Raw genomic sequence first — 17908 nt, 5'->3', positions numbered from 1 at the left:
ATAAATGTTCAAGCGGCTTCGGCCAAAAATGCTTGAAACATTATGATTTCTTTAATAGAAATTATATGACATGATTATTATTTATTTGATGAAATATTTTAATTTCTTTTATAGAAATAATATATTGAAATGAATATTTTAACTGATTCAACATTATAGTTTCTTATATAGAGATTATGTGAAAAATGATTTTTATATGAATAACATTCTAATCTCTTATATAGAAATTATATAGGAATGATTTATTCAACTAAATATTCACAATAATAGTTATCTCATTAATTTAATGATAAGTATAACAAAAGAATTGTGTGAAAATATCTTGATTAAAAAAAACTTTGGATTTAATTCCATAGAGGTGTGTTTTAAAAGATATCAACACGAATGTTGGGACAGATATTTTTATTTATAATAACACAAAGTATTATTGTGTATATTATGATAAATAAAATGATGATCTATTATTAGAGAAATATATTATCTACAAAAGATAAAGTTGCGTAACTCAACATAACAAGAAAATGTTTTGTTTATATTTGCTTATTTGGTGCTCAATTTGAGTTTTTGATGATTTGAAATCAAGAGACACATTTTTTTAATATTATTTTCATACAAATCTGAAATAAAAATATCTTCAAAATATATTTTATGAAATAAATTAATAAATAAAATTTAGCCTGTAAAGTTTTGTATGACTTATAACAATGTTTATAATAATGGTATGAAAATTTTGATCATATTTTGATTTTAGCTGAAAAGTCAATAAATGTGACAATTGTGTATATCATGAAAATAATGAAAGTGGTTATTTTATTATTTGTGTTTATGAAATATTTTTATCATTAGAAATTACGATAAAAATGATTAAATCCACTAAGGATGTGAGTTGTACTAAATAAGGTATCATGTTATCAAATGATAAAGTGATATGAAAGACTTTATTTCTACAAGTGAATATTTTTACACTTGAAAGTGTACTATATAGGTGGAAATCTTCTAACGAAAAATATTTTTTTTTTTGTTAAATATGTAATTGTTTACACGAAGACATAATAGTTCAAAGACATTTTGTCTATTAGTTAGCAAAATAAATTATATTTTCCACAAAAAATATTTAAATGATAAGTATGTATGAATAATTATGCTTATTAGAAGATATTAGAAAATTCTCTAAAATGAAATATCTAATTATTGTGATAGTAATATGAAATTGAACAAGCTTAGAGTAAATGAAAAATTTAGATATACACGTTTTAGACATAATATCATTAGACTATACTTTCTAATAGAGTTAACACATTTGGTTATATTAGTCAAAGATAACATTGTGGATCCACTAACTAAATTATTGAATAGAGAGTTAGTTTAAAAGTCTTTTAAGACATGAGTCTACTATTAGTTGGTATGAAGGAAAACTCAATATATGCAAACTAGAAATTCCAAGAACTAGATTCAATGGGACAACTTAATTGTATTGACTTGGAAGATTATTAGTGTTACGCTTAAAAATAATGTACACAAATTTATTTATTTATTAAGAAAATTCACTTTGTAAAATTTTAAACTCAAATAAATTTTAATGATATACGAGATAATTATATTCAGTTTTTGGTCTATTTTCGTTAAAAACTTTGAATATATTAAAATAATTATTTATGTTGTCCAGATAAAATGAGTATATATAAATATATAATTTATATATTTTTTTGAAAAAAAAGTAATTTTCAAATTATAAGCTTGAATACTTTTGATCAAACTAGAAATATAATATTCTTTCATATATCATGAACATGAAAATACATGTTTTTTTTCACTAGACAAATCTTATTAAAGAATACTCAAATCAAGATAATAATAATAATATATTTTTCTAAAGTGTTTGTTTATACCATTATTGACAAAGAAATGCATCATGACATCAAACTAATGAAATGGAAGAGACCTCCATAAAATAAATTCTCGAAGGCTAAAAACTCAACTACATCTTCATGCATCATTCATATGGAGTGTCCGATCGTGTGGTTGTCTTTTGAAGTTTTCCATCAGCCCATTTGAAAATGGTGATAGGATCGGCGTAATCAATAGAGATAGGGTCTAGCGATTGATAACGGCTTAGGAAAAACGATTTGATAGAAATCCTGTTAAGGATTTAGATCACTTTCTATTCTATGCAAACCCTTGCAAACTCTTGAACGATTCAAGTGCGGAAATGTTTGCTTGGGTTTGAAGCTAAGAACTAAGAAAGAAAAGATGACAAAAAGAAACAACACAACAATTTGTTTATGGATGTTCGAAGTTAACTCTCCTACGTCACCCCTTCTTTCAACCACCGGAAGGATTCACTAAACTTTCAATGAATCAAATACAGTTACACGAATAGCTCACTGTTGAACAGAACAGACTCTGTTCAACTTACAATATGATGAAGAATATCACTCAACTAAAACAGTGCTTTGATTCTAACTCTCTCTTGATTGAACACACAGTAAAAACAAAAAAGCAGCTCTCTCAATATGATAGTTAAGATAGAATTATCTGAGTATTGATAGATCGATGATTCTTCCGTTGTCCTTGAGGATCTTTAAATAAGGGTCATGACCAACGGTCGAATCTTCCATAATGACATGTGGCGAGATTCCATTGGAGCGCCTCCATAGTACACATCAGACTCTGAGCACTAGGATCGTGACTGTACCAATCTGGTAGTGCGCCAAATATTCTTCAAGGATATTCTTGCAAAAACAAGTAGTGAGCAGAATATTTGCTTACGTGGCATTAATCAATTGATTGCAACTAGTTGTCGTACAGATCTTTACAGGAAAGTGGAGCAGGAGTAGCGTACAACTAGTTGATCATGGGTAGACGGGTGTTAGCTTCAAGCAACTACTTAAGTCTAGCATTAGACCTATTTCACTTAGATGACCTCGTCTAATGACATTAGACGCCCCCGTCTAATATCAGGATCCATTTGACCACCTGGTCTAATGGAATTAGACAACACGTCTAATATCACATCCCTTCAGACTAATCTGAAGGAGTTAGACTGCATGCCTAACTTCCATTAGTTAGACTATAGGTCTAACTATACATCCCTTCAGACTAATCTGAAAAACTTAGACTACACGTCTAACTCTCACTAGTTAGACTGCACGTCTAACTCCGCTAGTTAGACTGCACGTCTAACTCCGCTAGTTAGACTGCACGTCTAACTCCGCTAGTTAGACTGCACGTCTAACTCCGCTAGTTAGACTGCACGTCTAACTCCTCTAGTTAGACTGCACGTCTAACTCCGCTAGTTAGACTGCACGTCTAACTCTCACTAGTTAGACTGCACGTCTAACTACGTCCAACCCAATGCATCTATTGTCAAATCAGTCTAATGAGCCTCATTAAGACTAAGTCTAATATAACCTATTTTCGATACACATGCACCAAAAACAATTAGACGGCATAGATTGAGTTTTATATATATTCATCATCAAAATTCTAATAGTCAAACTACTTTGACACTTAGTCAAAATAATTTGACCCAACAATTTCCCCTTTTTTGATGATGATGTTAAAACCTCTGCATAGATAACAAATAAGAAGTATAACTTGTTCATCAATCTTACATAAAAACTTTTCAAAACCAATATTCAAAGACAAGTTCATAAGTAATACCACCAATACCATTAACAAATAAACATGTCAGATAAAACATGGAATGTTTTTCAAGAGGAATACAAAGCATCAAAACAAAAAATAATTCATATCCTCCTCTTTCTCTCTTTCTCTCTTTCTCTCTTTCTCTCTTCCCCCTTTTTAACATCATCAGGAAAGACGAATCTACAATCTAAGAAATCTCTAAGACCGCGGTTAGAGCGGAGTTGTAGACACCTCTGTCCATTTTCTTCGATTTAAGCCTTTTTACCCTAAGGACATAATCAACAACCTTCTAGTTGTTCAGGGTTTTGGAGGTTGAATGATACCCAATACCATATTCATCGAGAAGACAACAAAAAATGCGCCAAGAGGACCATCAAAACCGAAGATCGTCTTCCTGACACAGAGCATTCTAACTAGGTTCTCGAAGAGGACTTTCTTCCAGTTGATGGAAACACCCTTTGTGATGGCCACCATCATCTCAAAGACTTTTGAACAGTACGTGTAGGAGGAATTCTTTTCAAGGAGGGATTTGGAGATGATGTCACTGAGTAAGGCAAACTCGACTTTCAAGAAGCTACTCTTCCCGTGATTCTTCACTGGAAGGTTCGCGTATAAGAAGACATTCATCATCTCTGACCGGATTTCAGGAGAGGAGGGAGGAAACTCGTGGATTCCCACGGTTGGGAGAAGAAAGAACATGCTAAATGTATCTTCATCAAAACAAATCATTTTTCCTAGAACAATCCAGTAGATATATTTGTCGTTGTAAAACTTAGCAGTTTCAAAGAACTCACGAAAGATCTGTTCGTGATAGATGTAGTGGGGGCAAAGAAACTTCTTCAACTTTGAGGTTTCTAATGATTCAAACATTTGAACCATTCCACGGATTGGAGTAGAATACACATACTGGAAATCTACTTGCAGAGATTTTGGAGAGAAGGAAGTCATTTTGACGATTCGAATTTTAGAGAGAGCGATACGGATTTAGGAATACTCAACCATTTGAGTAATACCCTTCATTAAATATCAAGAACCTAACGTGTAGTTAATATCTAATGATTATATCAACTGTCAAAGAGTCATAGACCTATTCCCTAGGAACACACCTATTAATGTTAATCATGAAAGCATGCAGTTAATATTAGACATATAAATGGAAATAATATCACAAATGTCAGTCACTCTTGACAATTTGAGAGACACATGTCTTCAATTTATTTGAGAGGTGACTGATTCATTTTAGGCGGGAAAGAATACATGGACAGATTCATATGCAGATGACAGCTATCCAAATAGCCAGAAAATTTAAAATATAAGTACACAAGTAGTTAGACGTTTATTCTACTTTTCACATTTTTGCACTTCTACTTGGAAAATCTGTCTATTAGACGACGCGTCTAATTGTGCATAAACAGCACGTGATTTACGTGTGTCTGGTTAGACGTGAGCTTCCACTAGCTCTAGACATAAAAACATATAATGTCTTATTAGACGTGTACATCTAACCACGCAAGTTATAAACCAAGACAAAATTTCCTAAGAGAAGAAAAAAAACTGCCAGAGTAGACGTACGTCTAAGTAGTTATGCTTCTTAAGCTTCTAGTTTATTGGACGTATTAAGACCTCTGTCTTATTGTCTGTCCACTTACACTTTGAACAACATGTTCCCCCTCAATTTATGCACATAACAACATCAATCAAGATCAACAAGACCTAAAATGTTTCTAAAATGAGAAAACTTAGCTTCGGACAGAGGCTTCATGAAGATATCTGCTGTTTGTTGATCTGTAGGAATATATTCAAGACGAATCTGCTTCTAATTGACGTGTTCTTGGATAAAATGAAGCCTGACTTCGATATTCTTTGTCCGAGAATACATAACTAGATTATAGGTGATTGTAATGACACTAGTGTTATCGTAGAAAATTGGAGATTCTTCAGCTTCAATCCCATAGTCCCTGAGCTGTTGTTGAGCCCACAAAAGTTGAGAGAAACAACTGCCAGTAGCGAGGTACTCTGCTTCAGCTGTAGACGTGGCAACCGACGTCTACTTCTTGCTGAACCATGAGATAAGACAATCTCCTAGGAGCTGGCAAGTTCCACTTGTGCTCTTTCTATCAATTTTGTACCCTGCATAATCTACATCTAAGAAACTGGTCAAATTGAAACTGGAATCCTTCGGATATCACAGTCCCACATTTTGAGTTCCCTTTAAATATTTAAGAATGCGTTTAGCAGCAATAAAGTGAGAGAGTTTAGGCTTGGCCTGAAATCTTCCATAGACACCAATAGAAAATTGAATGTCTGGTCTACTAACAGTCACATAGAGTAATGATCCGATAAGTCCTCTATAGGCTGTGACATCTACACTTTGGCCACCTTCATCTTTATCCAATTTACTAGAGGAGCTCATTGGAGTGGCTGCGGCAGAGCAGTTCTCCATCCCAAACTTCTTTAGCAGTTCTTTGGTATACTTGGCCTGATTGATGAAGGTTCCTTTCTCCAACTGACGGACTTGAAGCCCAAGGAAGAATGTTAATTCTCCCATCATGTTCATTTCAAATCTGTCTTGCATCAGCTTAGCAAATTTCTCACACAATTTGGATTAGTTGAGTCAAATATAATGTCATCAACATATATTTGAACAAGTAGGATGTGAGAATCTTTAGTGAGTCCAAACAAGGTTTTATCCACAGTTCCAATAACAAAATCATTATTAAACTGAAATTCAGTTAAAGTGTCATACCAAGCTCTAGGAGCTTGTTTCAGACCATACAGGGCTTTGTCAAGTTTATAAAAATGATTTGGTGACGTATGATCTACAAAACTAGGGGGTTGTTCAACATAGACATCTTCATTTAATTTACCATTTAAAAATGCACTCTTTATATCCATTTGAAAAACTTTAAAGTTCTTAAATGATGCATATGCCATGAAGATTCTAATTGCCTCAAGTCTTGCTACAGGTGCAAAAGACTCATCAAAGTCGATACCTTCCTCTTGTCTGTATCCTTGAGCAACTAGACGGGCTTTGTTTCTAATAACTAAGCCATCTTCACTAAGCTTATTTCAAAAGACCCATCTTGTTCCTATGATTGACTAGTCAGTCGGTCTAGGAGTTAGATGCCACACTTTATTTCTCACAAATTGGTTTAAGTCCTCTTGTATAACATTTATCCAATCAGGATTAACTACTGCTTCACCAATTTTCCTGGGTTCAATCTGAGAAATAAAAGCAGAATTGGCCATTTCATCCATCAATTGACGTCTTTTCCTTCAAGGAGAGAAAGGATTTTCGATGATCAATTCAGGTGGATGATTCATGTTCCATCTGAAGTTGGATCCAAAGGGATTGGTCATCTGAACGGGTGACTCCGCGACATCTAAATTCTCAATATTTTGTTGAACATGAGTTTGTACGACTGGTTGAACCTCAACCGGATCAGCCACTAGGTCAGACAACGAAATCCGTTCTTCCTCACTCACAGACTCAAGACTTGTCGCTTCTAATCTCTCAGCAAGATCAATGAGATTAATGGATTTGCTCTCAATAGGTTCATCAAAGACTACATGGAGGGATTCCTCAACGGTTTGTGTTATGTTGTTATATACTATGTAAGCCTTGCTTATTGAGAAATATACCAACATGAATCCCTAATCTGCTTTAGCATCAAAAGCGGTCAAATAAACCTTTCCATTGTTATGAATAATACATTTACACACGAATACTTTAAAGTAAGAAATTGTGGGAATTCTTCCATAATACAGTTCATAGGGAGTTTTATCAAAACGTATGTTAATTATTGACCGATTTTGTGTGTAACAAGGAGTGTTTATGGCTTCTACCCAGAACATCTGAGGTACATCTGATTAAGCCAGCATAGATCTCGCTGCTTCCTTCAAAGTCCTCACTCTTCTCTCAGCAACTCCATTTTGCTGTGGAGTTCTGGCACTAGACAACTTGTGCCTAATTCTGGACTCCTCGAGATAAGATGATAGGTATCTGTTAGTGAACTCAGTTCCCTGGTCACTTCTAATGCATGCAATATTCAAAGATTTCTGATTCTGAATTCTTTTAAATATTCTAATAAAATTTTCAGCAGTTTTATCCTTTGATGGAAAAAATGCTACCCATGTAAATCGAGAAAAATCATCAATAACAATTAGGGAAAATTTCATTCCTCCTAGATTATTTACAGTAATTTTATCAAACAGATCCATATGTAACAATTCTAAGCAATGGCTGGATTGAGATTTCCCTTTACTTTTGAACGATGATCTGCCATGTTTGCCTAACTGGCAAGTAGAGCATACATTGTTCTTTTAAAACTGAAGTTTAGGTAAACCAATAACTAAATTGTTTGAACAAATGTTGTTGATGGTTTTGAAGTTTAAATGGTTCAACCTTTTATGCCATAACCATTTCTTGTCATTCTCGGCAATCATGCACATAGGATTAGAAGATTCTTTTAGCTAGTTCATTTTATATGAATTTCCTACTCTACTACCAGTTAGCAAAGTATTACCATGTTGATCCTTAACTAAGCATGCATGAGTTTAAAAATCGACTAACAAGCCATTATCACATAGTTGACTAATACTGATCAGGTTATAGCACAAGTTGTCCACAAGTAACACATCATTAATGGTTAGATTACCATGGATAATCTTACCCTTACCTATGGTCTTACTCTTCTTGTTATCACCAAAAGTGATCTTAGGTCCTGAGTAATATGCTATATAGGTGAGAAGCCGTCTGTTTCCTGTCATCTGCCTTGAACAACCGCTATCTAGATATCACACAGATTCCTCAAGACCATCATTCACTTGTACCTACACAAAACAATATTTACAATCTTTTGGTACCCACATTCAATTGGGTCATCGGTCAATCAGTCCCTTAGGAATCCATATTTAGGTTATTTTAATGTATTTCCCGTTTTGTTTAGTAATTAGTGCGTATGATTTTGACATAGCGGATGCTTTTCTACTAGCCACTGATCCCTTAGTTTTTCAAGAAGATTTTCTTTTAAAGCTCCTTGACTTTGAGTCAGGTTTTAGGTTGCCAGACCTGTTAGCTACTTCCAATTTATTTTTCAGCCAACTAACGGTCGGCGGAACATAAATTATTTCATTCTTGAAAGCTACTTCTTCACGAATAGGATTAGGTTCAATATCAGTCAGACTTCCTTTAACAAAGCTTATTGGCTTAAACTTGTTATTTGATGAGTTTGACTTTTTGCAAGATTGGTTTGGGTCAACGCCATCAAATCCTAAACAAAATCTAGATCCAGCAGGTTTTAACATGCTGATCTGATATTTTATAGCATCTCCAGACCTTGTCCATGCACTAACTACATAGTTTAGCCATTTGTTTTCAGCAGAAAGAGTTTGAATTTGTTCTTTGAGCATCTCATTCTCAGATGAGATCTCTATTTCTTTCTTTTCAAAAACGTTTGTTTCAGAAGTTTTATGAAAGGACAACATGTTAGCTTCATATTTCACTTTCATCTCATAAAACGAGTCTGATAACTTCTTGTACTCAATGGCCATTTCATTGAGTGCAGTAGTTAACTCTTCGTTGGTAAATTCTGGTGTAGAAATATCATTTACCTTGGATTGGTCGTCTGCCATCAAGCATGTTACAACTTCAGTCTCTTTTTCAGAAGGAGACTCCTCTGAATTGTTGTCTGCCCATTTGAATTTGTTTTCAACACACATGAAAACTTTATGGTCTTTTTTATTCTTCTTTGCTTGAGCGTTTCTGCCAAAAATCTGAGTCAGCTTCTCCCACATTTCTTTAGTAGAGGAACATGACTTGATTTCGTAGAATATGTTCATGTTGATCGTTTGATAAAGAATATTTCTGGCCACATTATCCAGGTTATTGGTCATCTTATCTTCAGTAGTCCACTCACTTCTTGACTTCAAAAACTTTATGGGGCCGTTAGTAATGACGCTCCACATATCGTAATCAAGAGCAGCCAAGTGAGCTTGCATTCTCATCATCCAATAGTCACAATTATCTTTTGACAGAATAGGGATCTCGTTGATAATATACATGATTAAGGTTATTTAAGCTTGAGAATAGAAAATAGAGCTCTGATACCAATTGATAGGATTGGCGTAATCAATAGAGACGGGGTCTGGCGATTGATAACGGCTTAGGAAAAACGATTTGATAGAAATCCTGTTATGGATTTAGATCACTTTCTATTCTGCGCAAACCCTTGTAAACTGTTGAACAATTCAAGTGCGGAAATGTTTGCAGCTAAGAACTAAGAAAGAAAAGATGACAGAAAGAAACAATACAACAGTTTGTTTATGGATGTTCGGAGTTAACTCTTCTACGTCACCCCTTCTTCCAACCACCGGAAGGATTCACTACACTTTCAACGAATCAAATACAGTTGTACGAATAGCTCAGTGTTGAACAGAATAGACTCTGTTCAACTTATAATATGATGAAGAATATCACTCAGCTAAAACAGTGCTTTGATTCTAACTCTCTCTTGATTGTACACACAGTAAAAGCAAGAAATCAACTCTCTCAATATGATAGTTAAGATAGAATAATCTGAGTTTCGATAGATCGATGATTCTTCCGTTGTCCTTGAGGATCTTTAAATAAGGGTCAGGTACCAACGGCCGAATCTTCCATAATGACACGTGGCGAGCTTCCATTGTTGCGCCTCCATAGTACACATTAGACTCTGAGCACTAGGATCGTGGCCGTACCAATCTGGTAGTGCGCCAAATATTCTTCAAGGATATTCCTGCAAAAACAAGTAGTAAGAAGAATATTTGCTTATGTGGCATTAATCAATTGGTTGCAACTGGCTGTCATACAGATCTTCACAGAAAAGTGGAGCATGAGTAGCGTACAACTAGTTGATCGTGGGTAGACGGGTGCTAGCTTCAAGCAACTGCTTAAGTCTAGCATTAGACGTATATCACTTAGACGACCTCGTTTAATGAAATTAGACGCCATTAGACCACCTGGTCTAATGGAATTAGACAACACATCTAATATCACATCCCTTCAGACTAATCTGAAGGAGTTAGACTGCACGTCTAACTTCTATTAGTTAGACTACACGTCTAACTATATATCCCTTTAGACTAATATGAAGGAGTTAAACTACACGTCTAACTCTCACTAGTTAGACTGCACGTCTAACTCTTCTAGTTAGACTGCACGTCTAACTCCGCTAGTTAGACTGCACGTCTAACTCCGCGAGTCAGACTGCACGTCTAACTCCGCGAGTCAGACTGCACGTCTAACTCCACTAGTCAGACTGCACGTCTAACTCCGATAGTCATACTGCACGTCTAACTCTCACTAGTTAGACTGCACGTCTAACTACGTCCAACTCAATGCATCTAATGCCAAATCTGTCTAATGAGCCTCATTAAGACTAAGTCTAATATAACCTATTTTCGATACACTTGCACTAAAAACAATTAGACGACATAGATTGAGTTTTATATACATTCATCATCAAAATTTCAATAGTCAAACTACTTTGACACTTATTCAAAATAATTTGAACCAACAAACGGTGAAGTGAATTTTCTCATGAATTAGGACTTCGGTCTTATAGGGCTCCTTAAGACCGTTCCTAACAAGATTTGCGCACAAGTTTGAATATATTATGTATGTCATCCCTACAGATCTCCAAAAAGGCACCGCCGCATTGGAAGCCATCTAATCGCCGCTTTACGCCTTCTCCGATACTCTCTATCTCTTTTTTATATTTATAGAGTTTGAATTATTAATTTTTTTTTGTTTTCTGAGATTTCAAGATTATTAATTTTTTTCTTTGCCCAGCAATATTTTGATGTGTGTCCAAATTTTCTACAGTTGTGACACTTCCTATTACTTTAGAAATTAAAATATTAAAAAAGAAAAATGTTATACATGTATCAAGAATAACTAAACTTGAAGGTAAACCTGAAAAAAACAATCAAACTTATGACGAAATAAAAGAGAAAATAGAAATTAAAGAAAACATTTTCTCAGAAAATTTCTTATCCACAAAAGAAATGGTCAAATCACAGAAATGGCACATAAAAATATCCCTTCTAATAGATAATCATTATACAAGGTCATTTATTGCTATTGTTGATAACGGAGCAGATTTAAATGTTATGCAAAAATGATTAATTTCTACTAGATATTTTTATAAAATAAGTCATACCTTGTGGCATGAAGGTGGAGATAAACTCCAAATTCAATATAAACTTTCTAAAGCCTACATTTGTACTGATAATAATTGCATTATCCAAAGTTTTATATTTACTAAAGATATTTCTAACCAGGTATACTTGGTACCTTATTTTTAAATACTATTTACCCAATTAAGAAAATCGATAGTAAAGGCATTATAGGAACTTTTCAGAAAATGATATTTTTCTAGAATTTATTATTGAACCATTTACTAAAATGTTACATTATATATGACAATATCAAAGCAAAAAAAGATCAAATATATTTTTTAAAACAAGAAATAAGTCTTGTAACAATTGATGAGCAATTAGGGAACCCCAGATTACAAGAAAAAATTGCTTTACTAAGGGAACAAATTTTAATAAACATTTATAATGAACATCCTAATGCATTCTGGGATAGAAAGAAACACATTGTTTCACTACCCTATGAAGATTCTTTTAATGAAACTAATATTCTTCCCAAGGCAAGACCTTTCCAAATGAATTCAGAATATGTAGAATTATGTAAAAAAAAGAGATAAAGACACTCTTCTACAAAAAGGGCTAATAAGTCCATCACAATCCCCTTGGTCATGTACAACTTTTTATATGATAGTTTAATTTTTTTCAAAATTTTATTTAAAATTGGGATATTGGCAAATTATAATGAAGAGTCTGATAGGTATAAGACAACTTTCAATGTCCCATGACATTACGAATGGAATGTGCTGTCATTCGGATTAAAAATGCTCCCTAAAAATTCTAAAAGATAATGAATAAAATTATCAATCTTTATAGTACATTCATAATTGTTTATATTGGTGATATACTAGTTTATTCAAAAACAATTGAAACCAACTTTAAACATTTAAATATGTTTAAAACAATAATAACTCAAAACGGATTAGTAATTTCTAAACCAAAAATAGAACTTTTCAAGACAAGAATAAGATATTTAAGCCAGATCATTGAAAAATGAAACATTATTTCTATTAATAGAAACATATAATTTGTAGAAAATTTCCTAAATATAATTACTGATAAAACACAGTTACATAGATTCTTAGGCAACCTCAATTATGTGGCTCCCTATTATAAAATATTAACTGAAGATACAACAATCTTATATGATAGGCTTAAGAGAAACCATGTACCATGGTCAAATAACCATACAGAAGTAATTAAAAGTATAAAAAATAAGGTCAAAGTACTTCCTTGCTTGATGATAAGTAACCCAAATTGGGAGAAGGTAATTGAAACTGATGTGTTTGATATAGGATTCGGAGGAATATTAACTCAAATAAATCCAAGAACAAAATAAGTTTATCTTGTCAGATTCCATTCTGGAAAATGGAATGAAGCCCCCAAAAGAATTATGCAACAATTGCCAAAGAAATACTTGCTATAGTAAAATGCGTTTTAAAATTGTAAGATGATTTATATAATCAAAAATTTATTATATTAACAGACTACAACGCAACTAAATTTATGTTTCAAAAATATTTCAAACATGATGTATAATATAAATGTTTGCCAGATAGCAAGCTCATTTGGCCCCATTTAATTTTAAAATATCGTATAAAAAAGAGAAAGATAATAATCTTATTGATTTCTTGACTCGTGAATTTTTAAATTAACAGGAATTAGCATAAGGGGTTTTGAAAATTTCTCAAATAGAGGAAGGGGACCCTCCTCTCTTAGAGGAAGAGGCCGAGGTAGAACACCAAAGATTATATCTGGATATGGGAAATAGAAGCTCGTAGCGATGGATCTCTCTCAAGATCCCTAGAGTCAAAATGACTAGTCCACTTATGCCAAAATACTTGGCGATGATGAAACATAATCCAATAATATTGGATTTAAAAGAAATGAATACAAAGAAATTATATTTATCCTAAATGAAAAAAACCTCAGATAGAAAAATGAGCCATGGACAATAATGCAGAGGTATTTGGATAATTCGTCCATACCATCGAGGACTTATAAGTCCCGGATGTTTTACGAACATACTTGTTCAAAGCGGAACGTGTGAAATATCACACTTCTCTAGCGCAAATAAAGAAATTTATAATTTCAACAAAATGATCATAAAATGGCGATATCCTTAGAAGATTGGGGAATATCCCCAATGAAAGAAAGAGAATTATCGTTTAATAAAACAACGACAATTAAATTCAATTATTGGGATTACTATGATGCCTTCGCTAAGGCACTTAATTACAAGAATAATAGATACAAACATTCATGGTTTATCAATGTATGCACACATGTTTATAGAGGAGACATTCCCCAACAGTTTATATACTAGTTTTACTGTTTTGGTCCTAGTCCAAAAATTTTACCAAAAGAAATTAAAACCTTCGTTTTAGACAATATGAAACTTTAAATTATAGTTAAGTTTTATAATTGGTTAACCTACATTTTTATATGTTATAAAATTTCTTATCCCTTTTCAAATTCTATTTGTGAACTATAATACTTCGAATAACTTTATGTCAATACCAACTAGAAAAGCATGAAAGGTTTTTTTCGTCTATTAATATATATAAAGATATATAATAATATATTATAATATAAATTATATTATATTATAATATATAATATATAATATTATTATAATATATATATAATATAAAATATTATAATAATATATATATATATAATATAATATATTATATAATATATATATAATATATTGTATCATATATATTATAATATAATATATAATATATAATATATTATAATATAATATAATATATTATAATATATATAATATAATATATTATAATATTATATATTATAATATTATATATTAAATATATATTATAATATATTATAATATAATATTTATTATATATATATCATAATTAATTAATTATTTATATATTATTTATTTATTTCATAAATAAATAATATTTTATAAATAAATAACATTAAAATATTAATTCTATAATTAAACCTCTTTAATTATATATATATTATTTTTTTATAAATAAATAATATATTTATTATTAATAATTATATATTATATTATTATAATTGAATATCTCAGATAATTATACTATCTAAAAATAGTTATTGTATATTTAATTAAATAATAATTTAATGACACAATTCTTTTTAATAATACTTATGTTTACATGCCTAGGCCTAGGCTCTAAGTTTAAATAATAATTCATAATACTAAATTACATTTTAAATATCTATGATGATTAATAATTGAGTAACTTATACAAATCATATAAAAGAATGGAGTTACGTGGACGACACTGACCTCTTTGATTTAGTGTCAAGAATTTAATTTTGTTAATTATTTTTTTAAAAAATATATAAGAGTAAAAACTCCTAAATTTAACTTAAAATTTTATTTTATTAATGAAAATCAATATAAAATTAGTTTTTTTTATTAGTTTTTTTTTTAAAATTATAGTTGATCATTATATTTATTTTACTATAAACTTGAAAGTATTTTTTGATTGATTAACTTATAATAACTTAATTTAATAAAATATTACTTCAAAACTAAAAGTTTTATGTTCGATTTTGCAATAAAATGTTCAATTTTCACTCCGAAGGTTCTGATTAGGAAAATATTATTACGTGGTTATAACAAAATTGTCATTAATTTATTTTGTAAGTATTTGATTTTGTTCATTAGCACTCAGGTGAAGTAATGAGAAATTGTATCATTTTTTTAATAAAAAATTATTGTTCTTTGAAATTCATATATATATGGTGAAATTAGAAATCTCATATATAAAGTTCTCCTTTGAAATTCATATTATAAAACATGCAACAATAGACACTTAAAATAATTATCGGTCCACTAACATTGAAATATAACAATAGATTTTAAGCTTGAATCTTTGCCATCTAAATTATTTGTTGAATCCTGATCACGTGCTTCATTAACAAGATTTGTTGATCCTCGGATTGTTGTGATAGCTGCAATAACATTTCAGAAATTAAATATTTACTCACATCAAATGAATTATATAAAGAAAGATTTCCCTAATGAATTAGGATTTTTAGTTTGCCTACTCATATGAATATATACGCGACAATGAACCGCCCCTAGGAACAGGTCCGCAAAGGTTGTTGCTCGACACATCTCTGAAAAGAAGAGGCGTAAATTCTCAAATGGCCAATATATGCAAACTAAGTCTAAAAAAAATGCCTTCGCATTTATATATAATACTCACACAACTTTCAACGTCGCAATACCACCAAGCTCGCTAGGAATAGGTCCAGTTAGATTGTTATTGTTGAGACGGCTTCCAAAAACATCATAATCCAATAAATCAATATAATTATCATAAGTCAATATAATTATCATAAGTTATCACTAATTTCAATAAAAAAAAATCAAGAATTCGATCGGATACATACAAGAAGAAAAGTAGGTGTAGTTTGCCGAGAGAGGGTGGAATCCTCCCGGATAATCGGTTTCCAAATAGATTCAAGCTCTTGAGGTTAGCCATGTTGCCTAGCTCTTGAGGGATTGGGCCATATAAGTTATTGTCATTAAGGTTCCTATATTGACGTTTTTAGTTATTAGGAAATCATTAGCAAAAGTTCCTTCAAGTGAAATCTAGAACATATATATGATACTTACAAGTATTGTAGGCGGTGGAGGTTTCCTAGTTGAGGAACTAAATGACCCGATAAGCCAAATCGAAATAGATCTCTGAAAAAGGAAATTTAAGACGATTCAAGGATTGATTTGAAAGAGCAAGAAATATATGACACGATATTATATATACAAGCGAATGACACGGTTATCGTTGTCGCAAGTAACGTGGAACCAAGTACAAGGGTCGTAGAGACTTGTATCCCAACTTTTCATTGCATTTTGTGGATCTGATACTCCCTGATGAAATGCTGTAAGCGCGTCCAAATCACCGGACCTAGAAGCTTTCACCACCAAAGACCCAAAACAAAATAGCAAAAGAAAGCCAAAATTTACAATATCAGCCATAGATAGAAGTTTGTAGTTCCAAATACAATAGAGATAATGACTATATATATATATATATATTAAAATTACATTTATTTTGTTTCATTACTTTTTTGAAAAATGTAGTTGGTAGTCAACTTAAAACGTATTCATGAGTATTTTTATATTCAATAATATCATAAGTTGGATTTTACACAATTAATGAAATAGAAAATATAAATTATTTTTTCCATGAATGAATATATATAATCTTCACATAAATGAAATGCAATAAAAAAAACTCAGAAAATGCATGATCTCAATGATAGAGTAAGAATGAAAGAAAATTCTAGCATTATCTTTTTTTTTCATAATTTTTTTTTTCCAAAAATTTAAACCATTACAAAATTAGCTAGTATGTAACCAACCAAAACTCATTTAAACTAATATACTTGTACAACTATATGAATTAAACGTACATATTATTAAAAAGTGGCTAATTTAGAATTGGTTTACTAAAAGTGTTAAATACTTTTATTTAATCTAATATTTATTTTTTCTATCTCCTTTTTTTTTTTATCAATTAATTAATAAATTTATTTCTTTTTATCTATTTCTTCTTTCTCTATTCTTTTATCTTATTTTAGTATTTGATATTTGATTTTTTTTAATTTTTCTTTTTTTACATTAACATAAATTATTTTAAAATTATATCTATTTTAAAGACTGATATTTGAATATTAAAATGTATAAAATAGTTAAATGTTTACTATAATATTTATTTATATTTAAAAATTCTAAATTCTAAATCAAAAATTAAACCGAAAGACTTAATTATTAATTTCATTTTTGTTTATTTTAAAAAAGAAATACCCTCCACAAAAATATTACAATAAAATAAAATTCACAAACAAATTGTAATAGAATTTTGTTTTTTTGAATTTGTTTTATGTTTGTTTGTGGATTTTGTCTATTCTAATGTTTTGTGAACATTTTTTTCTTCTTATTAGTATATACGTTTGTACATACAATTAGATAGTTTCTTTCCAAAATAAAAAAAATTATATTAGTTTTTATTTATTTAGTCAAACATAATAAATTCTAACCATTAAT

At 31.0% G+C, this 17908-nt stretch overlaps 2 protein-coding genes across 2 annotated transcripts; both read right to left on the bottom strand.

The window, feature by feature from the left end:
* Window positions 1-1950: 1950 nt before the first annotated feature.
* LOC124913728 (ATP synthase subunit epsilon, mitochondrial-like) lies at window positions 1951-11356 on the bottom strand. Its single transcript, XM_047454144.1, has 2 exons — window positions 11215-11356; window positions 1951-2064 (listed from the first exon to the last, which is right to left on the bottom strand). Exons 1-2 carry the CDS (start codon window positions 11354-11356, stop codon window positions 1994-1996), a joined length of 213 nt encoding a protein of 70 aa, XP_047310100.1. The 3' UTR covers window positions 1951-1993.
* Window positions 11357-15685: 4329 nt separating this feature from the next.
* LOC124915945 (leucine-rich repeat protein 1-like) lies at window positions 15686-16837 on the bottom strand. Its single transcript, XM_047456686.1, has 6 exons — window positions 16623-16837; window positions 16475-16546; window positions 16249-16392; window positions 16062-16133; window positions 15917-15972; window positions 15686-15804 (listed from the first exon to the last, which is right to left on the bottom strand). Exons 1-6 carry the CDS (start codon window positions 16835-16837, stop codon window positions 15686-15688), a joined length of 678 nt encoding a protein of 225 aa, XP_047312642.1.
* Between the last annotated feature and the right edge of the window lie 1071 nt (window positions 16838-17908).

Source organism: Impatiens glandulifera, chromosome 9 (assembly GCF_907164915.1).
Source record: "Impatiens glandulifera chromosome 9, dImpGla2.1, whole genome shotgun sequence".
NCBI lineage: Eukaryota > Viridiplantae > Streptophyta > Magnoliopsida > Ericales > Balsaminaceae > Impatiens > Impatiens glandulifera.
Note: the sequence above shows the minus strand (reverse complement) of the source record. Positions and strands in the feature narration are given on the sequence as shown.

Excerpts from the sequence above, each read along its gene's own strand:
- LOC124913728 (XM_047454144.1), bottom strand. The coding sequence starts at position 11,356 with ATGGCTTCCAATGCGGCGGTGCCTTTTTGGAGATCTGTAGGGATGACA. Across the intron at positions 2,065-11,214 it reads AATTCATGAGAAAATTCACT|TCACCATTTTCAAATGGGCT; the intron begins TCACCGTTTGTT and ends ACGCCGATCCTA.
- LOC124915945 (XM_047456686.1), bottom strand. The coding sequence starts at position 16,837 with ATGGCTGATATTGTAAATTTTGGCTTTCTTTTGCTATTTTGTTTTGGG. Across the intron at positions 16,547-16,622 it reads GATAACCGTGTCATTCGCTT|AGATCTATTTCGATTTGGCT; the intron begins GTATATATAATA and ends TTCCTTTTTCAG. Across the intron at positions 15,805-15,916 it reads TAGGGGCGGTTCATTGTCGC|CTATCACAACAATCCGAGGA; the intron begins GTATATATTCAT and ends ATGTTATTGCAG.